This window comes from Saimiri boliviensis, chromosome 1 (genome assembly GCF_048565385.1).
Source record: "Saimiri boliviensis isolate mSaiBol1 chromosome 1, mSaiBol1.pri, whole genome shotgun sequence".
Taxonomy (NCBI): Eukaryota; Metazoa; Chordata; class Mammalia; order Primates; family Cebidae; genus Saimiri; species Saimiri boliviensis.
In genome coordinates, this window is record NC_133449.1 from 102,014,094 (window position 1) to 102,035,808 (window position 21,715).

The window sequence follows — 21,715 nt, forward strand, 5'->3', positions numbered from 1 at the left end:
GTGTGTGGGTCTGTGCTGGGACTGCAGGGTTGTGGACGGCAGGACTGAGAGCCCCAGCGCTGGTCTGCCCTGCTCGGGGGCGTGCCGCCATGTGACGCCGCTGAGCCCAGGGTGAGCTGCTGCTGAAGCAGGCACCGCGACTGTGAGGTTGGCGTCCTACCCTCCTGCCATCTGAAGACTGAGGCGGGGGCTGCTGCACCCTCCCTGTGTTGAGGCCTGGTGGGTGGGTCTGTGGGCCGCAGCCCAAGGAGAGCAGGGAAGCCTGGCTGATGGTTACCTTTCTGTCAAGGGGGACATGGAGCTCGCTCAGCCAGGGCCTGTGAAGCCAGGGCAGCGTCCAGGGGAGTGTGGAGAGCAGCTCCGTGGTGTCACCTGCAGGCATTCACGTCCCAGTTCTGTGCGGGATGAGAAAGCCCATGTTACAGTATGAGTGATGGCAGTCTTTACTCACAGCTACAGCATTTAAAAAGAAGCTAGTTCAGATGTGTCAGGGCCTGACTGCTTTAGCCTTGAAGTCTCTCTGGACTGTGGCTGTTCCTGACTGATATCATCGTGATGAGGTTTGCTCCCCTCCTGTCTCTCACGAAGAGTTCCTCATGGTTCCTTGTTTTTAATGCAAGAGTAATGAACACAGCCCGCTCCGGACACACATTGGGGAGCCGGAGGGGTTCCCCTCCCATCCTGTGCACCTGCTTCCCCAGGCCCCTCCTGGAGGCGCCTCTCTTGGCTGAGCTGTCATTGTTGCTGCTTAGGTGTTTTTCATGTGGGGAAAGTTTGAAGAAATGTTTTTTCACCTGAAAAACATTTGCAGGGGTTTCTGACTCTTGGTATTAGTGGATTTGATCATGGCCACTTGCTGATCTCAAAACTACTTGCCAAGAACAGACTGAGTGGAGACAAGCAGTTGTCCCATTTGAACTGAGCTTTCCTTTGCCAGCGTGACTGTCTGAAAACACCACACGGAGCTTTAACCAGAGGGAGGCCAGCGGTCTCTGCCCGAGAGGCTAAGGGTACAGCTCAGGGTTTCTGTGCAAGCCGGGAGGTGGTGCGTTAAACCCACCGCAGAGCCTGGATGCCTTCCTGGAGATCGGCCGATGAGATTCTCGCGGGTGGCCGTGACCGCAGCCAGGAGAACCAAGTCATCCAAAACCAAGCACTGTCTCGTGTGCGTGAGCATGGGGGTCCCCGCGGGAAGGGAAGGCGTTGGGGTTGTGGGCCCACATGTATTTTCTCAGCCAGCCCTGGGGTGTTGTGAATACCTGTGGAGTGATGGGCCTCTGTCTGTGCCTCCTCTGTACCTGGGGCCTGGGGGAGCGGCTTAGACCCCAGGCAGGTGCTCGGTGAGAAGCTAGAGGGAGCCTGTCCCTGTGGGGCAGAGGGCTCTGCCTGGCTTCCCTGCTGAGTCCTGTGAGAGGAGGGGTTTGTCAGCCACATCTGTGACATGCGTCCTTGGGCGGCCCAGAGCTCTGATGATTCCAGGAGAACTGATGTGAATCCTGCTGTGCCCGGCCGTGAGGATGGCGCGGTCCTGGGGCCCTTTGTACGTGCGGTATCAATCACTCGCTGCTCCCGCGGTACGTCACCCACAGGCCTCACAGTCGCTTGGAATGCTGGGGTGGAGCACCTCTGCTGTGCGTGTACAAAGGGAATTTGGGCCTGAAAACGGTTTTGGCTATTCAGTTTCCAGATGGCTCTCACCATAGCTCTTCCCTAAATGTGGCATTTTCTGGGATGTCGCCTCAGATACAGGGGGTGCCCTGAGGCTGCGCTTTTCCCTGGAGGGTGTGTTGGAGCCCAAAGCTAGTGAGAGCTGCCCTGCCTGCGCTGAGTCAGGCGAGTGCTGCCGCCCTCACATGTGGTGTGCCGATGCTTGGGTCCACCACGGCTGGGACAGGCGACTTAGCAGTCTGTCTGAATAACGGGCAGGAAGGGCAGGTTCTTCTCAGGTGGAAATTGGAATTAGGCTTTTTTGGGGGGACAGAATCTCTGTCTCTCAGGCTGGAGTGCAGTGGCACGATCTAGGCTCACTGCAGACTCCATCTCCCAGATTAAAGCCATTCTCCTGCCTCAGCCTTCAAGTACCTGGGATCACAGAAATCTGCCACCATGCGCAGCTAATTTTTGTATTTTTAAAGTAGAGATAGGATTTTGCTGTGTTGGCCAGGCTGGTCTCGAACTCCTGATCTCAGGTGATTCGCCCACACTTGGCCTCCGAAAGTGCTGGGATTGCAGGCGTGAACCACTGCACTCGGCGGAGTTCAGCTTTTAAGTCAGCTTTGTCCATTGTTTCTGAATGTTAGGATCCATGGCAGCAGCAAGCTGCTGAAACTTGGCTTCCCGTGGACCCTCTCCCACCTGGGGGCAGTTGGGAGGCCTTCGGATGCCCCTTTATGAGGGCATGGTAGGGGCCACTGCCCTCTGAGCTTGCTGCGGGGAGCCACACATGGTAGGAGGGGGCCCTCAGGACGTTTCTTAGGAAGCCACACACCAGAAGCTTTGGCAACAAAAGACCAGGTGGCCAGGGGCTGTGGGGTTACTGCATTCCAGCTGAGGACCTGGAAGTGGGCCCACTGTGCCTGTGCTAGGAGCCCCACCTCAGGGCTTAGTAATGACAGGAGTCTATTCCCTCATGATTCTGGAAGCCCCAGGTCAGAAGGTGCGGGCAGGGCTTGCTCCTGGAGGCACCTTTGTGGGGTGGAGCTGGGGTTGGGGGCAGTGACCGTGTGGAGATGGGACACTCTCTTCCCTCCTCTGCAGAGCTTGCTGCTCCTGAGCTTGAGGTCATGCAGCTCCAATCTCTGCCCCTCTTCTTCTCTGTGTTCAAATGTGCTTCATCTTAGAAGGCCCCTGTCACTGGGTTAGGGCCTGCCTGAGCCCAGCTTGGCCGCACTTGAACTTAGCCGAGCCCAGCGTGGCCGCACTTGAACTTAGCCGAGCCCAGCGTGGCCGCACTTGAACTTAGCCGAGCCCAGCATGGCCGCACTTCAGCTTCTGCAGAGACCCTGTTTTCAGTTAGGGCCAAGTTCACAGGTACCAGAGGTTAGTAAGAGTTGCTTTTTAAGGGACACGGTTCAGGCCACAGGACCCTCCCCATCCCATCTTCAGCAGAATGATGGCCATTGCCTCACCTTGGCCCCACGTTCCTGCAGGTGTGTGCCAAGCCTGTCTCAACACCACAGATGAAGCTTTTTGCAGGAAGACGTGATTTGGTGGGGTCTGGGTGCCATGGGGCTTCCGATGGAGCCGTGTGCTGCTGCTCACATCCCGTCAGAGCCCTACCAGCCTCACTGTCGGACGTTCACAAGACCATGTGGTCACGAACACCCCACTGAGTGCGCCTAGGTCAGATGCATTTGAGACCTGGCGTTGGGGTGGAGTCACCTGGAGCCACAGCCTGGTGGGGAAGACTTGCATTCAGGCCCCAGACCTGTGCACGCGCACCCTGGGAGGGCTGAGGTTTGCACACGGCGGGATTCTCTGTGTAGAGTGTGGTGAGGCTGGCTTGGCACCGCCGTCCATCTCGGGGCCTTCCTTTGGAGATGGCAGGTGCTCTGGCTTACCCACATGAGGGGTACTCTGCTGTGGCAGACGGTGCCGACGTGGGCGCGGCTTGTGCCAGAGATGTACCGAGGTGATTTCAGCCACCAGCGCATGGCAGTCACCTGCCGGCAAGAGTGGCAAGGCCGTGTGTTTCTAAGCATAACACAGTTTGAAGCGTATGCAGAGACTGCCATGTATTGCTCTTGGGCACAGCCCACCTGGCAAGGTGTCTCTCTTGGTCTCCCCAGCCTGGCCTGGCCTGCTTGTCCCTTCTCCACTTGGATGGTCAGTGTAGGGCTGCGATGGGGAAGGCTGGCCCACCCCGTGTAAAAGCCACGTTTTCCCATTGTGATTAGGAGGGAGAGCTGACGCTGGCCACACGAGCAGTCTTGTGCGGGTTCTTCTGACTTAGGCGAGCTTGGCGGGACATTGGATCATGTATTTTTAGGCGCTCATTCTTTTGCCCTATCAAGGTGGATTCAAACGTGTTTTCCGAGTTAAAGAAGTGAGCAGAGCCCAGAGCCAGGAGAACGGTGCCATCTGGAGGGTGCGTGGGAGCACGCGGAGGTGGCCTGTTTCTGCGGAGAGGGAGAGAGGCTCTTCTCATCCTCAGCTCAGGGCTGGCATCTTAGCCCTTGAAGTGTGAAATTGGATGGCAGTCGCCAGGCTCCCCACATGCCCCTTTCCCCTTTCCTGGGGGTGCCTGAGCAGGGCCATGGTGATGGGAGGCTTGTGCACTGCCGTTCAGATGCATCCTTATTTTCTTCCCACGCTTGCTCTTCCCCTGCTGGCCTACCCTCCCTCTCACCATCCAGAAGCTGGAGGCCTGTGGTCTTTGGGGAGTGCCAGAGGCCTCGGGGTTGACTTTGGTTGCGTTCTTTTTTTTTTTCTTTTTTTGAGACGGAGTTTCGCTCTTGTTACCCAGGCTGGAGTGCAATGGCGCGATCTCTGCTCACTGCAACCTCCGCCTCCTGGGTTCAGGCAATTCTCCTGCCTCAGCCTCCTGAGTAGCTGGGATTACAGGCACGCGCCACCATGCCCAGCTAATTTTTTGTATTTTTAGTAGAGGCGGGGTTTCACCACGTTGACCAGGATGGTCTCGATCTCTTCATCTCGTGATCCACCCGCCTTGGCCTCCCAAAGTGCTGGGATTACAGGCTTGAGCCACCGTGCCCGGCTTGGTTGCGTTCTTAAACGTCCCCCGCCCTGCCCCAGTCAGCTAGAAGACCCCAACACACATGGCTAAGGTCACTCCCAGGAATGCCGCGGGCTGGAAGGGTAGGGTGGGCGGCAAGCACCCACAGGCCTCCACTTTCTTTCCTTCGGTGTGTTAGCCTTTGTTTTGCGTTCTCTCAAGGCTGTGCCTGAGGATTGTGCTCAGCCGTGCAGAGCACCTCACAGGCTGCTTTGTGTCCCACTTGCCAGGAGGCGCCTTTGCGTGAATGTGGGATCCCCTGAGGCATCTTGCCATGCTCTGGGCTGTAAATCTGTCTGATAGCTGTTAGCCTGTTAGCTTTGAAGCTTACCCTTTTTTTGCCTGAAGGACAGTTTTCTGAAAAGGTTTGATCCGTTGACTTAAACCCTGAGGTCTGCAGGGAGTCTCTGTGTACTGTCTCCTGTTTTCCAGGCTTGAGGGCTGATCCCAGGAGGAGCAGGTTTCTGCCTTTGCCTGTGCTGGCCTGCTGCTTCTGCTGTTTCTGACCATCCACTCATGGGTGATTTGGTTTGTGAAAGCATTAGAAGTGGAATTTAAGGACATATATTAGGATTCCCATCCATGGGTTTAAAGGCTTAAAAATGATGATGTGGCCTTTTGGCATTTGCTGTAGGAACATAGGAGAAAGATTTTAGGTCATTTGTTGGCTTGGGGGCATCACTGGGATGAACCTCTTTCTCTGAGTGCCTCATTTTTCTAGTGTGAGGAAGCTACTTTTGAAATTAATACTTAGATTTGAAAAAGGCACCTTGGTTACAGTCTCAGCTCTCACACCTTAACAACTTGGATTCAAAGCTAAATGACAGAAACCAGTAACGGAGCTCTTGGCTTTGCCAGCAGACCTGTGGATTAGTGCTTTCATCCTTGTTTCTGTCCACACACGGAAGCAGCGTTCACGGTGCGTCCTTCCGCTGCGTGGGTCCACACACACGGAAGCAGCGTTCACGGTGCGTCCTTTCCCTGCGTGGGGAGTGGGCTGTGGTTTGTTTTGTTTTGAACTGCATCTGAGTGGAATCCTGGTGAGACTCAGGATTTCATATCTAAACAGTACTGAAAAGCCTTTGCTTGGGCTTCTTGCATTCACCTTAGGTTTTACACCAGTTTGGCATTGCCTCAGTTGGGCATTAAACAGAATTTCTGAATTTCAGCAGATAGAGGAAACCAGATGTGTATGCTCCAGATGCATTGCCTTTAGGCCAGGCTTCCCTCAGAAGGCTGCTTCCAGTTCATACTCTGCTGCTTGCTTTGTTCTTTCTTGCTTGCTTTTCTTTCTTTCCCTTTCTTTCTTTCTTTCTTTCTCTTTCTTTCTTTCTTTTCTTTCTTTCCTTTTCTTTCTTTTTTTCTTTCTTTCCTTTCTTCCTTGTTTCCTTTCTTTCCTTTTCTTTCTTTCTTTTTCTTTCTTTCCTTTCTTTCCTTCCTTCCTTCTTCTTTCTCTTTCTCTTTTTTTCTTTCTTTCCTTCCCTCCCTCCCTCCTTCCTTCCTTTCCTTTCTTTTCTTTTTCTTTCTCTTTCTTTCCTTCCTTCCCTCCCACCTTCCCTCCCTCCCTCCTTCTTTCTTTCTCTTTTTCTTTCCTCCCCTCCTCCCCTCCCCTCCCCTCCCCTCCCCTCCCCCCTCCCCTCCCCCCTCCCCCCTCCCCCCTCCCCCCTCCCCCCTCCCCTCCCCTCCCCTCCCCTCCCCCTCCCCTCCCCTCCCCCTCCCCTCCCCTCCCCTCCCCTCCCCTCCCCTCCCCTCCCCTCCCCTCCCCTCCCCTCCTCTCTCCTCTCCTCTCCTCTCCTCTCCTCTCCTCTCCTCTCCTCTCCTCTCCTCTCCTCTCTCCTCTCCTCTCCTGTCCTCCTCTCCTCTCCTTTCTTTCGAGTTGTAGCCCAGGCTGGAGTGCAGTGGTACAATCCCAGCTCACCACATCCTCCACCTCCGAGGTTCAAGTGATTCTCCTGCCTCGGCCTCCTGAGTAGTTGGGATTATAGGCATGTACCACTACACCCAGCTAATTTTTGTATTTTTAGTAGAGACTGGGTTTCTCCATGCTGGTCAGGCTGATCTCGAACTCTTGACCTCAGGTGATCCACCTGCCTCAGCCTCCCAAAGTGCTGGGATTACAGGCCTGAACCACTATGCCAAGGCTGCCGCTTTCTTTTATCTGAAAATAATTGACTCTGTTTCAGAAATGTTCAGGGGAAAACCCTGTGAATGGAGCTGGGAAAGTAGCAGGTGTCTGCAGCCCTGTCCCTGAGCCTAAGTCAAGATGACGAGGTGCCGCTCTTTGGGAAACCTGCCTCAGGTTCAGCCACAGGCCAGGGTCACTGGAGCCTGAAGTGGCGGTCTCTGGCCACTAGCCTGGGAGCAAGGACACTGCCCGTTCCAGTGAGCGGCTTCTGCATTCCAGAGCCTGTTGGGACGTTCATTGCTGGGCTCTAAGTGGGAATTCAGCCCAGCCTGATGGCCTGCATCAGACTTGGGGTTCCTTTCATCGCGGGGTCCGTCCTACCAGTAGCAGGATCCACTGCACGGATCGCAGGGCACTCATCTTGGGCACACAGTACTCTTGGGGGGACCCTGTTCCCACCTCATTCTTGCCGCTTTGCGTTTAAGATCTGACCCCTGAGTTTCACTCATTACAATTTGAAATCAAGTCCAAATCAACAGATGGTATCTCAGCCTCCGATGTGTTGTAAGAGGCTGCACAGTGTGTGGCGGTGTCGTCAGCCTGCAGCAGCATAGCGGAGAGAGAGGAGGGCGCACTGCGGCCTTCCACGGCCTTCCGTGACCTTCCGTGACCTTCTGTGACTGCGCCTTCATTTCTGTGCACTTCGTAGTGTTGCCCTTGCAGTGTCTGCTCCTGACCCCGGTTCGCTTGTTTTCATGCCCAGTGAGCATGCGTCCCAGGCCCAGAGCCTCGGTACCTCTCAGCTGTCACCTCCCCAGAGTGGACGCTTTCTGCCCTGGCCTGGGTGCTGGTCCCTCAGTCCTCGCCTCCCCGGTGTGGACGCTTTCTGCCCTGGCCTGGGTGCTGATCCCTCAGCCCTCGCCTCCCCGGTGTGGACACTTTCTGCCCTGGCCTGGGCTCTGGTCCCTCAGTCCTCACCTCCCTGATGTGGACGCTTTCTGCTCTGGTCCCTCAGCCCTCATCCCCGCGATGTAGACGCTTTCTGCCCTGGGCTGGGCACTGGTCCCAGAAGGAGGAGTTGTGTTGTCTTCCTGGACCTCTCTGTCCTTCCACATGGCCCAGCTCTGTGTCCTTTTGAAGAAGAATTTGGTGTTTCATTGTGAAAGCCACATATGGCAACAATATGAAACAATCCACCAGGTCCATGGAGAAAGTAAGTACCCTCCCAGCCTGGACTCTCAGCCCTCTGTGAGGTGACTCCTGGTCACCTCTGTTCCCGCCTTCTGCGCACAAGCTCCTGGGATGATTTTGTAATCGCTTTACGTTTTAAAAGATCCCTTGATAGGTGAGTTTAAGATCAGATCACAGCTGTTCTTACTGAGACTTAGGAAAGCATGGAGCTGATTTCCAAGAGGGTTCTGCTGTCCTTTGGCTGTGGAAGGCACGTCATGACATCCTGACAGCCATGTTCCTGCCTGCATTGCGAGTGACATGACTTTTCATATGATCCATGCAGCTCATTACACGAAAGAGTTACAGTGTCAGAAACCTCAGATTCTAACTTTCAGCTTTACCATAACAATGAAGGTAGGCATACCCAAGAGGTAAATGAAAATAAAAGTAGAAAATGCCCTCAACTGGGAATGCATTTGAAAAGTCATGACTTTCAGATGTTTCTACATTGGCTTTGTTTTGGTAAGTTTTTCAGAAATGAGCGAAACACTTAATGTACACTTATGATTTGAAGAAAGAGGTGCCAGGGCTTTTCTGGGGAACAAAGACACAGACCCTGTTGCTGCCCTGGAACTCGTGTCCTCATGGGGGCCGACCACAAGCAGGCAGCTGCTCTGGGTGACTGGGGTCGGCGGGGGGCCTCTCTTCAGAGGGAGTAGAGCGCGAGGCTGGAGCAGGAGGTGTTGGGGGTTTAAGGGGTGCAGGAGAGCAGGGGAGAGTGGAGGGGTGCACAGCAAGGCGGGGGATGGTGTGGCAGCTGTGCGTCCACGGCAGGGCCGTCTCTGGCTGCACTCCCACTGCCCTGTCGTCACCTGTGGTTAGGGACAGTGGCTTCATCTTCCTTCACACTCTTGAAAGCATTGGTGGCATCATGGACTTGGGAGAGTGGCTCTTGTTTGGAGGACAGATTCTCTTAGGGTTCAAGAAATGAGTGGGCCTTGAATGACCTTTTGACAGTTTGCTCTTCGTGGAAACAACCTGCCTGCCTCCCATGGACAGAGGCTTCTAAGATGCGGCCAGGTGTCTGGGCCACAATCGGGTTGTCTTTGGTCCTCTTGACGTTCCTCCACTCGGGTGTGCCGAGGAGAGGGCATTGCCAGGCTGGGTGCCTGTGTGGCACCATGTGCCACTCAACTGGAGGCCTGGGGACCCCTCCCAGACATGCCTTCCTCTCTTAAAAACAATGGTGCTTTTGCCGGACACAGAGACTCCACAGCTGGCTGTGCCAGATGTGCCTGCATGCGGGTGGGGGTGCTGCCTGTTTTGCCCCCAGGGCACTCCTGCTGCTGGGACAGGAGACAGCTAGGACCCGGCCTTCAGCTTCTGAGGCTCTGGCCCTCAGGCTGTCGGTAGGCCCTGGGAGGATTCTGGAGCCCAGTGGCCACCGGTGAAATGCGAGTGATAGGGGACATTTCATTTTTTTCCCTCCTCCAATTTTTTTATGGCTTTAAAAACTCCTACAGTGCAAACTCTTTGTAATGGAGAAGAGTGATTGCTCTCCCTGTAGCTGCCAGCCTGCCTTGGAGGCAAGGTCTGCCAGGTCTTTTGTTTCTGTTGTCTTTGCTGTTTGGGAATTTGATGTTTTAATCAAGAGCCCTTTGGGGACCTGGCTGGAGGCTCCTGTGGCTGCCAGAACAAAGGACTACAGACCCCTTGGCTTTACCAGAGGGCAGGAGCCCTTCCCGGGTCTCAGCGGGCTGAAAGCAAGGCAGGGTTGGTCCTTCTGTAGGCTACAGGGGAAAATTCGTTTTCTTGCCTTTTCCAGCTTCTAGAGGCCACCCGCATTCCCTGCCTCCTGGCCCCATCCGTCTTCAAAGCCAGCAGTGGCCAGGTGAGTCCTTTGTGCATCCGTGTCTCCCACCCTCTGCAGCTGGGAGGAGTCTCTGCCTTTAAAGACCCCCGTGATGACACTGGGCCCACCTGGCCATCCAGGGTCATCTAATCATGCGAGGGTGATCTGTGAGCCACATCTGTGAGGTCTCTTTGCCCATGTAAAGTAACACCTTCACAGGGCCCAGGGATTGGGACAGGGTGTCTTTGTGGGGGATGGGGTAGCTCTGCCTAGAACAGCCAGCTGGAGTGAGTCGCGCCTGAGGTAGTTTCTGAAGACAATAGGAATGTAGGGAAGAATTTCTCACCATCTTTTGTTCTAAAAATTGATGACACAGTGGCAGTGGTTCCCTCAGGCTGAACTCGTCAGCCTAGGAGGGAGGAGAGCAGGGAGTGGCTCAGCTTTTGTTCTTATTCGGGAGAACTGGGCTGGGGGGCAGGACCAGCTTGCATGCGTGCAAGAGCACAAATAAAGTGGGGTGTGGAAGGGCACGCCAGTCCCGGGAGGCCTGCCGGATCCCAGACCCATGGTGTCCCCAGTGGAGCAGCTCCACTCCGGGAGGACCCTCCGTCACGCTTGCCTTCACCTCCCCTCCGTCCTGGGCCCCCTGCCCGGCTGAGGATTCTCGGTGGGCACAGGAATGCAGGAGAGGCTGTGCCCTGCGCCTGAGGCTTTTGTACACCTGGGACCGCGCCCAGGCCGCCTCCGCTGTCCCATTCCTGTAGCAGGTGCAGGGCTAGCTGTGACCACTCGAGGTGGCCACGGGGTGAACGGGGCTTCTCCCTGACAAATCCTTAGAGCACCAAGGACTCAGCCTTTCCTCATGCAAGGTCCCCCTGCCAGGAGACCCTCAGGGTACACACTTTCAGACTGTGAAATGAGGTTCACAAACGTGGAACTGAACTGCCCAATAAATTTATTAACGGGAAGTGAATATTCAGGGAATACTCCCCACCTAGAGATTACCAACGGGCAGTATCATCGCTGTGAGTGAAACTCGGGAGTTGGTGTCGTTCCTCTCCATGGCACTGGCGCGGCCTTGTGGATTGCTGGGCGCTGCGGGCCTGGCCGCCTGGTGAAGGGCTCGAAGGAAGCCGGCTTCGGCTCGGTCTCGGACCCGCGGCCTCTGTTCCCAAAAACAGGCGCCTCCTGCTCCTTTTTCCTAAAATTCTGTTGATTTTCAGTCGAGCTATGTTGTTCACATAAAGCAAAACTACGTTGCCTGGAAATATGCAGATTTGAGGCAGAAATGAGAAAATCCTACCCCATAAATCATGGAGGAAGCTAGAAGGGTCTGTTGATAGATTCTTGAAAAACTCAAAACATTGGAGCATTTTGTTCAGTTTTTTTTTTTTTAAGATGAGGTTTCACCATGTTGGTCAGGCTGGTCTTGAACTCCCAACCTCAGGTGATCCACCTGCCTTGGTCTCCAACAGTTTTCTTTTTTTTTTTCCAGAGAGGCCCTAGATGCCTGTGTGTGTCTTTGCTGTCGGCCTTCAAAACCCAGCTCCCCGTGGTGCCGGCCTCTTCCGGCTCCTGCTCCCTTGGAGACTCCAAATCCGGCTCCTGCTCCCTTGGAGACTCCAGGGTCTTCCAGGGCGGGGTCGGGGGGCGGGAAGCGCTGCCGGCAGTGGCTATGCAAGGCCGGGTGACTGTCGAGCAGAGTCAGAGCCATCGGCCGGGGCACGTTTCCACAGCGGCTTAGACACTTGTGGATGGGAGTCCCAGGCAGATTCTTTGCTGAGTTTTGAACTTGCCTGGAAACCCAGTTCTAGGAATGCATGCTTACTCTCTTTTTCATTAATTAGTATTGGACACACAGCACGCGACACAGTCCTAGGGCCCAGGCGTGTGGGGGACGCCAAGGCTGCTGACGTCCTTTGCCACGCACCAGTGTGTTCTTGGCTGTGATGCCAGTGAGTGGCCGGTGTCATGGGACCGAGGGGGCCAGAGCTTCGGGGCTGGGTGCTGGGTGTCACCATTGTTCAGCCTTTCGGCCCCCAGCCAGTGTCTCCCCAGGTGTTTCATCCCATGCTGACCGGCTCCCACCCACACCTCGTCTGCGCTAGGGCCTCTCTCAGGGAGGGGACTCAAGCTGGAACCAGGCTGTGACCCTGCGCCCTGCTACATGCCCCCTAGACGAGACCCAGGGTCTGTGTCCTGAGGGGCTCTAGGCCAACCCCACCTCACCTGCTATACTGCCACTGCTCAAACCTGATTTGAGATACTTTGTGGATATTTTGTGCCAGAATTGCAGAACCTTCTTTCCTCTTTGGCCTTATTCCCTAATCTAAGCGGATCAGCTGCTGCCGTCCCCGTTCAGAGCCACTCCCCAGTGTTTGACCCTCCTGGGGTCCACGGTGCTCACCCTGCCAGGCTCTGGCCACCCCTGCCCTGGGCTGCCGCCATCCCGCTGACGTTGCCCTGCTCCACCCTGGGGTGAACCCCAGTCTCCACCCCAACCTGTCAGCATCCTCGCTCTGTCGTTCCTGCCCGGTGACACCCTGAGACGAGGGGCCCAACAAAGCTCCTGGCTGAGCGTTGGCTTCCACAGTTACACAGCATGGGGCCGCCCACGTAGCGCAGCGTCCGCTGTGTCTATGCCCACTCCGTCCCTGACAGACCCGCCTTCCCCCACGCTGTCCACCTCTGTGTCTCATCAGTCCACGACGCAGCGTGTGTGGTGGGTGAGGAGGTGCTTGGGCGGTGCTGCTTTGCATGTGGCCATGAGCTGCTTTTTCGTTTCACACGTGGTTTAGAGCTGGGTGGACAGGTGCCCAAAGAAAGATGGAAAGTGTCATGCACTAGGCCCTCTGTTGTGGCCCCCCCAGAGCTCAGCTGGTGTGGCACAGGCTCCCGGGAGCTGGGGATGGAGCAGGTGCGGGCCTGCTGTGTGCTTTTCTGTTGTTTACCCCAGGCTTGGGTTTCCTGGCAGTCACCTGGTTGTTGGGAACCTTGGGTGTGTGCCAGGGTCTCCTTGCTGTCGTGGAGTGGCAGGCAGGTGGGTGGGCACTCAGGAGTTACCAGTCAGGTTCCTGCGCTGCACAGACCATTTCCTGCCAGTCAGGAGTTTTCAGGGCCTCGGCCTGGTGGGAAGAGTTGGGAAACACTGGTGCAGTCAGTTGGCTGTATTCGCAGCCCGGGGCACCTCTGGGACGGCCCCTGAGGATGCTTTCCCAGCACTTTCTCGAGGCCAGGAGCGTGCCTGTGCCGTCTCAAGCAGGAAACAGTTTGTGCAGGACTCACATCAGAGCCCAGCACTGTGGTTGCTGCCACCTCCAGCGGCACCAGCCGGGATGGCAACTGCCTGGGCGCGTGGTGGAGCCTAGTGTGGAACCACTCTCACCAGCCCCTCGCAGCTGCTGCCTTGCCCGGGCTGCCCTCGGCATCCCTGAAAAGTTACTGCTGGGTTTGCACATCGGCAGGAACGTCTCCTCTCCCTTACTTCCTTGAGAAGGTTCTCTTTCCAGGGCCTCCACCTTCCTGGGCGCCCTTGTACCCAGCCTTGAGGTTTGAGCCCGTGTCTCTGCGGCTGACAGGGACTGACTTGCTCTCCTGCCCCTGCACCCAGGCCAGATGGAGGGTGCTCCAGTGGGCTCGTCCCGTCCTGTGACGCAGAGTCCAGAAACCTCAGTGGGTCGTCGCCAGGCTGGGTTCTGAACAGTGTGCTGTGGCTGCGGGACCTCGGGGCCTGTAAAAATGACAGGAAGGGGCAGCTGTGTCCCACGCTCCGCTCCTCGGCGCACCAGCAACTCTCAACATGGTTTACTTTGTGTCAGCAGAAAGATGGAGTTCTTGCCAGCCATTCACTCACCTCATTGACCTGCTTTTTTTTCCTACTGATAAATTCATTGTTAAAAAAATCTAAGGCTTTTTTAGCTCATCAAAAACTAGAGTGCTGTTTTAAAACCACAGGCTGTATGTTCTAAGAACCGGTAGAGACCCACGCCCTAGTGGTCCCCTCACAGAGTCCCTGCCTTCCCTCTTCCTTCCCTCTCAAAAAGACGGAGGCTGGAGGGAGGCGAACGGTAATCATGCTCCAATGTGGGTGGTGGCGGCCCAGGAGAGTGCCTCGGGGACCCGGGTGCTTCCTGCATGGACTCTGCCTCCACCTGCTGTGCGGTGGAAGCCCAGCCCCTAAACCGCCCCCACCCTGCCCAGGCCCCACTCTCTCATCCGTAAATGGCACCCGGACCCCAGGGCCAGCAGCCCCATTGTCAGCACTCCGATGTCAGTGCGTGCACTTACAACGCTCCGCTCTTTCTGTCCCTCACCAAAGACTGACGCTTGTGCCTTGGAAGAAGACCACAACTGACCCTCGAACAATGCGGGTTTGAACTATGAGGATCCACTTACACTTGGGCTTGTTTTCAATACCAATGAGACAGAGTGTGTGCGCCTCCTTTTCCACCTCCTCCGTCTCTCCCGCCTCTGCTGCCCTGACTCAGCAAGGCCTGCCCCTCCTGTTCCCCCTCCTCCCCCAGCCACAGTCGGCGTGAAGACGGTGAGGATGAAGACCCCGATGACCATCCACTTCCGCTTAGTGGACAGCAGCCGTGTCTCCTCCTCCCAGTGCTTTTCTGCATACGCGTCTTCCCTCGCTTCCTCTATTGGAAGAACGCAGTAGATGGTACACTTAGCACATAGAATGTCTGCTCACTGGCGTGGTAAGGCCATTGGGTCAACAGGCTATTCTTAGTTAAATTTCAGGATGTCAAAGGCTGTCGGTGCCTTCCAGCTGTACAAGGTTCAGTGCCTCTAACCCTGGTGGTGTTCAAGGGCCAGCTGCACAGGGAATGGAGCCTGGGACCATGCCTGGCTGGTGTCTGATACCTGGACTCAGAGGGCCTCTGCAGTAGGGGCCCTCGGGTCAAGGAACCCCAGAGTCCAGCAAGTTGTCTCACTCTGGCCATCTCCTTCTTGTGTACTGTCTGTTTGAGACAAAATCCTGAGGCAGAAGGACAACTGTTCCTGGGGGTCATTCTGACGGCTTGCTAGTCTCCCGAGGTGGGCGTGCTCGCAGGTAGTAGTGGGCAGGGTTGCCAGGCTTGTCTGTAAAGGGCCAGGGGGATGGGGTCCTCAGCTTTGGGGAGCATACCCGGTCTCCGTCTCAGCTGCTTGGCATGGCCCTCGGGTCGTGACCGACTGGCGCATGGGGGCCTGCGGGCCTGTAGGTGCACACTGAAGATGGAGGTTCCTGGAGTTGTCATGCGGCACAAAAGAGTTTTTTGCCTTTTTTGCTGTCATTAAAAATCACGTAGAAGCCATTCTCAGCTCACAGCGGTACAAAGCAGGCAGCAGGTTTGATCTGGCGCCGCAATTTGCTGACCTCAGTTTAGGGTAAATATGCTTTGTAGTTTGAAAAGGCTTGTCTTCCAGCATTGCAGGTGAACTCTGCTTAGAGGCAAAACTGTTTTTAGAAGCACTTGTGGGTGAAGTCTGAAAGGTCTGGTCCTGGCTGCCTGTGCAACGTGTCTGCGGGGCCCATGCTGGCTCTGTGTGTGGTGTGGTGTCCAGGGCGGGTCCCATGGGAGGGCGGCTGTGGCCAGGCTCCATGGGGTGGGGTGCACTGCGACAGGGGCTGCAGCTCTTCCTGGGGTCATTGGGTGAGACTCGGTGCACAGCGTGAGGTTGTTTGTAAGGTGGAGGTGGATCTCCTGGCTCTCCAGGGTGGGATGCAACCCCTGAAGTGAAGAGCCCGCGGCGCATGTCCAGTGCCCTCAGAGATGGGGCCGCCCACCTGCTGCCTGGGCCATTCTGGTCCTGGGGCTGCCCGCCTGGCTGTTGGAGCACCCAGCGGATTGGGTGGGAAATGGACCGGGGTGCTCACAAGCGATGGGGTCACCAGAGCCCACCCAGGGGCCTCACCTGTCCCCCATTCTCGTCCCACACACTGGGAGGCAGTGCAGGGTCGGTAGGGCCAGCCGGGCTCTCTGCCACCAGGACTCACTTCCGCCCTTCTTGGAGCTGGGTTCTCAGTGCCCACCAACAGCTTCTCTGCGCCCCCAAGCCCTCGAGGCTGCTCACCCTCAGGAATGGAGAGAGTTTGGGTCTCAGCCTCACGCTCATGGTCCTGGCTTAGATTTTAGCTCTGACTGCAGTGTGAGAGGGCTTGTGCCCTTTGTGGTTGCTGTGAGGATTTTTCTAGGAGGCCCCATGGCGTTGGTGTTTGCTCTCTGGGAGCTCTGCCTTGCTGCTTTTCCCCCTTTGTCCGCTCTTTGGGTGCTCGGAGGAGGGGAGCTTGCAGGTGCAGCAGAGACTTGATGGCATGCTCTCACTGGATCCAGGACGACTGGAAAGTGATGGGGAGACGGGATGCACTGAGAGTCCTCAGTGTCCCTGTCACTCCGGGGACAGCGCCTGCGGTCTGGGGTCTGTGGTCTCCGGAGCCGTGTGGGTCGTGCGCTGTGCTGCTGACGGGACCCCATGTCTCTCCAGGTGCTGCAGGGCGCCCAGCTGATCGCCGTGGCCTCCTCAGATCCTGCGGCGGCGGGTGTGGACGGGTCGCCACTCCAGGGCAGCGACATCCAGGTTCAGTATGTGCAGCTGGCGCCGGTAGGTGACCACACAGCCGGAGCCCAGGTGAGTCTGGGGCCACTCGCCGGGACACTGTGCAGTGATGGGCCACGGGGCTTTCTCATGCCTCCTTCTGTGTGGAGGGCACGTGATCAGGAGAGGTGTGTGATTGGACACGGATGCCCGTATGAGGGTTCGTCTCACATGCACCATGAACGTGAAGAGAGAGGGTAGATCCTGCTTCAGTTCCAAATTCCAGCTGATGCTTGAGACTCTCCTGTGGAAATGTTTGTAAATTCAGGAGGAGAAGTGAAGCTCTGCCCTGTCCTGTGGGCTGGGGAGCGTGGGGGCCCCATCAGCCCGAGAACTCCCTGTCCCTGTTGAAGGTCTCAGCCTGGGACTGAGCCAGTGCCTTGGGCTGTCATGCAAAGCCCAGGGCTGCTGCGCTCTGTGGATGGCCTGGTGGGCTCAGGCCAGCATCTCCAGACCTTGCCGACTGGAGCTCACGAGGGAGAGGCTGTGCTGAAATCACCAGCATGGCCGAGGCCCAGACAAGAGCTCCTGTGATGCCATGGGCTGCTGTTCTTGAATACAGGGGACAGACGGCAGTCCTGTGTCCGGCAGCCTCCGCGCCTCCTGCTTTGGGAATGTGCCCAGCCAGAGCCTTGTCCTCATTCTACCTCCAGGCTAGTATGGCTGCTGCCCAGCCCTTCTGAAACATTCTGGCCACTGTCTCTGGGTCTGTTCCTGTCCTTTCTGTGGCCCCAGAGCTGGTGGTCCACCTCGGTCTTGATGCCATCCACTTTCAGTGCTCAGAATGAAAATCCTAGATTTCTGAGCAGCCTTTCCCGCTCGCTGGGCACTGCTGAGGGCAGCTGTGCTCCTCAGCCCTCTGGAGGAGAGGGTCCTTCTCAGGAGGTGCTTGCTGAAGAAATGGGCTCAGTAGAGCCCATGCTCACCAGGGCGACCAGGTAGCCAGGCTGGGCAGTTCTGCAGCCCCTGAGCTGCGGCAGCCATGTGATGTCCATGCTCACCCAACACTCATGTCTTCTTAGTCACCACGGGACAGCTGCAGGCCTAGAGTTTAAGGACCTGTGTTCTGTAGAAGGCCTGCCCCCTCCTCCTGCTGAGCCTTCCTGCTGTGCCCATGGGTGTAGTCCCCCCCCCGCCCCCCCCCCCGCCTCACTGGCCCGCCCTGTATCCTTTGCCCATGGGTGTGGTGCCCCTGCATGGGCCCGCCCTGTAGTCTGTATTTTGTTAAGTTCCACACTGTCACTAACCCTGCTGGAGATGGGCCGAAGCACATGAAGGGACATTGTGGGCACAAGACGGGCAGGGGGCAAAGGCGAACTCGTTGGGCAGTGCTGCTTTTATGTGGGGTGAACCTGACCTGTCCGTGAAGACAGTCCAGGCCCGCCTGCCTCGGCTCATGCTGAGGGACGCCTGCTGGCCCCTCGTGCCATTCCAGGCAGCGCTGCGGGAGGGTGTGAGACACTGTGCCTGGGCATCTAGACGCGGGGCCATGCCTCAGCATCCTGCTGCATTCTGAATTTCTGGTCACTTTCCAGATTTCAGAATTGGAGAAACCTGTGTCCCACGGTTGGTCTTTACACCCCTAGCTTCCTGTAAGCTTTCTCTGTCACCGTGGCCTCCCTGGCAGGTCCCATGTGAACGCTCTAATTAGGATCCATCTTAAAAGCTAAGGAAGACACCTGCTTACCGCGCTGCTTTTGATGCAGAAAACCCCAGTGTGGTTGGATTTGCCTGTCGGAGGCGTGGCGGCTGCAGGTTGTGTTAGCTCGTCACCAAGGGCCCAGCTTCCTGCCTTACCATCTCAACTTGTCCTCACCCTAGCTCTGCCTCACTAGGAAGTGACCCAGGGCCTTCATGGCGACCCTGCAGGCATGACTGCACCCAACAGAGACGGGTTTCTGGTTGAGTCTCATGATCCACATGAAGCCCCCACTCCCAGCTGTGCTCAGGAATTGCCTTACATCTTCCGTGGGCCAGAGCAGAGTTACACACATGAGCTAATGCTAGGAAAACCTGTGGCTCGGCTGTGAGGGCCTGGCTCTGAGGAGATGGGGTGCCCTTAGGAGGGAAGGCAAGTGGGTGCCTGTGGGGGTGGACAGTCCTCAAAGTGGAGCGTGGGCCTGTTCCCTGGAGCTGTGGGATGGGAGGGTAGGCGGTGCCATTTGTGGGGGAAGACACATCTTCATGCGGGGTGGCCTGTGGTGTCACAGGCTCTCTGAGCCATCTGAAGCAGGGGCATTGCCTCCACCAGCCTCTGCCTGGAATACAGGCCGGCCACCGTCCTTGGATGGCAAATGTGTCTCTCTTGGTCAGCCCAGACCTGTGCCCCACTGTCCCCATGCACCCGCGCCCCCAGCTGCTTCTCTGGCTGTCCAGGGGAAGGGGCTTTGCATCCCAGGCAGTGGCCCTCCTACCCCAGCCTCCTGTGGCCTGAAGCCATCCACCCCAGGGCCCTGACATGGCTCCTTCTTTCCACCTCAGGTTCACCCCTTCCCATGAGGCCTTTCCCGTTAGGCCTTCCCGGCTATGGCCGGGCTCTCAGGAGACAGTCCCTGTGCTGGCCCCTCACCCTACCCTGGAAGGCGCCGCCTCCATCTGGGGAAACTGTATCGAGTGTCATTTGACACTTGTCTTAAAAAAGCACAGCCTCATCCAGACGCGGTGGCTCATGCGTGTAATCCCAGTGCTTTGGGAGGCTGAGGCGGGTGGATCACCTGAGGTCAGGAATTCGAGACCAGCCTGGCCAACATGGTGAAACTCCATTTCTACTAAAAATACAAAAATTAGCTGGGCATGGTGGTAGGTGCCTGTAATCCCAGCTGCTCGGGAGGTTGAAGCAGGAGAATTGCTTGAACCTGGGAGGTGGAGGTTGCAGTAAGCCAAGATTGTGCTGCTGCCCTCCAGCCTGGGTGACAGAGCAAGACTCTGTCTCAGGAAAAAAAAAAAAAAAAAAAAAAAAAAAGCCTGGTGTGGCAGTGTGCACCAGTCATCCCAGCTACTTGGCAGATTGAGGTAGGAGGATCACTTGGGCCCATGAGATCGAGGCTGTCGTGAGCTGTGCTTGCACCACTGCACTCCAGCCTGGGCAACAGAGCAAGACCCTATCCCTAAAAACTAAAACAAAACAAAGCAGAGCTTTAACTGTAGTAGGAGTCGTCCGGCCTCTGCCTCCTGTGGGCTCGGCCGTGGGCTCGGCTGTGGGCTCGTGGCTTCTCCTCCTCCTTTGTGGTTGCTGAGCCCAGCCCTCCAGCCGAAGCTTCTAGGAGTGTGCACAGAAGCCCTAGACTGATTGCTTCCACTTGGGGCATGTTCCCGTGTGGCTGAGCTGGACAATGAGTGACTTATTCCAGCATTACATATTTTTCCTTTATTTTTTATTTATGGTTTTTTGAGATGGTGTCTGGCTTTGTTGCCCACGCTAGAGAATGGTGGCACCATCTCAGCTCACTGCAACCTCTGCCTCTTGGGTTCAAGTGATTTTTCTGCCTCAGCCTCTCTAGTAGGTGTGCAAAACCACTCCCAGCTAATTTTTGTATTTATTATAGAGATGGGGTTTCACCATACTGACCAGGCTGGTTTTGAACTCCTGACCTTACGTGATCCACCCACCTCAGCCTCCCAAAGTGCTGGGATTATAGGCATGAACCACCGTGCCCAGCCTCCTTTAACTTATTTTAAGATAAAGCTGTGATCGTGTACCTGAAGTCCTTTTAGTATCTGTAACTCACTGACCAGAACTTACATGTTTGAGGCAAGGAACATAGCTACCCCGAAAATACTTTGTTGAAGCATTGGAATGGGATTTATAGAAAGGCAGAATGGCACCTGAGGCTCCAGGTAAATGCCTTTGGGAGGGCAGGATGTCATCTGCTTCTGGGTTACTTCCCAGTGAGGCAGTAAGATGGAGAAGCAGGAGCCGGCCAGGGTGGCAGAGTCCACGTGGGTAGGGGGCCGGGGCCTGGGTGTGCCAGAGCTGCCCTGGGCACAGGGTCCTGTGTGCGTCGTTCCGCTGGGAGCCAGGTGCGTTCTGTTCCAAGTTGGGTGAGCCTTGGGGCCATGAGGGCTCCTTCGTGCTCCGGTCGCTGTGTGTCTTCTGCCTGAAAGTCGCTGGCTGTTGATGATTCCCCAGGCTATGCAGTACTGGGTGTTTTTCTAGAAAGTCCCCTCCTTTCTCCCTTTTGCAGACAGCCGAGGCACTGCAGCCCACACTACAGCCAGAGATGCAGCTGGAGCACGGGGCCATCCAGATCCAGTGAGCGGTGCCCACAGCACCAGGAGTGCCCACAACACCAGGAGCCCCTCGCCGGCTCCGCCCATGGTCCGGCCCCCATGCGCCCCGCTCTCACGGCTTCAGCACGGGCAGCGACTGCACGGGTTCTGCTGAAGCGTGTCTGACAGCTGCTGCCTCCACGGGGAGAAGCGTCCTGTCCACTAAAAGAGCGGCAGCCCCGCCCCCAGCCGGAGACCCCTTTCGCCTGAGTCGTGCTGTCGGTGTAGGTGGACAAGGGGAGGCGCAGTGCGGAGAGCGTCGCCTATGCGCGGGAAATCAAGAACTATGATATTTTTCTGTTTAAACAGCTTTTTTTAATTTGCTATGGTGTTTATAACAAAAAAGAAAATTTGAAAAAAAAAAAAATCCCAGGGGAGTAGCAGGAGCCCTTTGCTGTGTGCTCTGTTGAGTGTCAGGAGACAGGTGTTTGCAAAGCCAGTTCTCGTTCTGATGGGGTATTGCTGACCTACTTTTCTAGGGGAAGTGCTGTCAAACACTGTAATTATGCATTTCTAATGAAATAAAATGTATTTATGACCATGGCAGCTTCACGCTTTTCCCCCTGCATGACCAGGCCACATAGCTGCTGTCTCCGCTGTGCACACAGTAGGTGTGGCCACCCCAGGACAGTCTGAGTTCTGTTTCCATGTCGCAGCAGCTCTCCAGGGGAAAGCTGGTTTGGGACACAGCTGTGGAATGTCCTGTTCTCATAAACCACAGACCTCTGCCCACCCCAGAAGGCACAGCCCTGGGATCTCTAGAGAAAGTTGCAGCCACAGAGGCAGGCTTTCCCATTTAAACATTGTTTTAAGGCAGAGAAAATAGCTGCAAAGAGAAGTGCCAGAGGCAGTTTGGATCCCTTATGACCAGCTGGGCCTAGCCTGCTTCACCCATACCATCCGTTGGTGGCAGTTACATTAGGGGCTGCTGAAGGGCCTGCCTGGAGCCGTGTTCACTGACCTACAGCAGGGT

At 56.3% G+C, this 21,715-nt stretch overlaps 1 protein-coding gene and 1 pseudogene across 16 annotated transcripts in view; both read left to right on the forward strand.

Annotated features, from left to right (window-relative positions):
- The window catches only part of BANP (BTG3 associated nuclear protein), a 127,814-nt gene extending 106,529 nt beyond the window's left edge, over nt 1–21,285 (forward strand). For 11 of the 16 annotated variants that reach the window (XM_074401200.1, XM_074401222.1, XM_074401203.1 and 8 more), the window contains 3 exons: nt 9,859–9,924; nt 16,363–16,506; nt 20,658–21,285. In XM_074401200.1, the coding sequence (XP_074257301.1) occupies nt 9,859–9,924; nt 16,363–16,506; nt 20,658–20,729 (282 nt within the window). In that variant the 3' untranslated portion in view covers nt 20,730–21,285. The remainder of the gene's footprint in view (nt 1–9,858; nt 9,925–16,362; nt 16,507–20,657) is intronic. The other 5 variants (XM_074401187.1, XM_074401239.1, XM_074401196.1 and 2 more) reach the window with 1 other exon arrangement.
- On the forward strand, nt 9,931–16,357 carry LOC141581692 (uncharacterized; annotated as a pseudogene).
- Nucleotides 21,286–21,715: the final 430 nt, after the last annotated feature.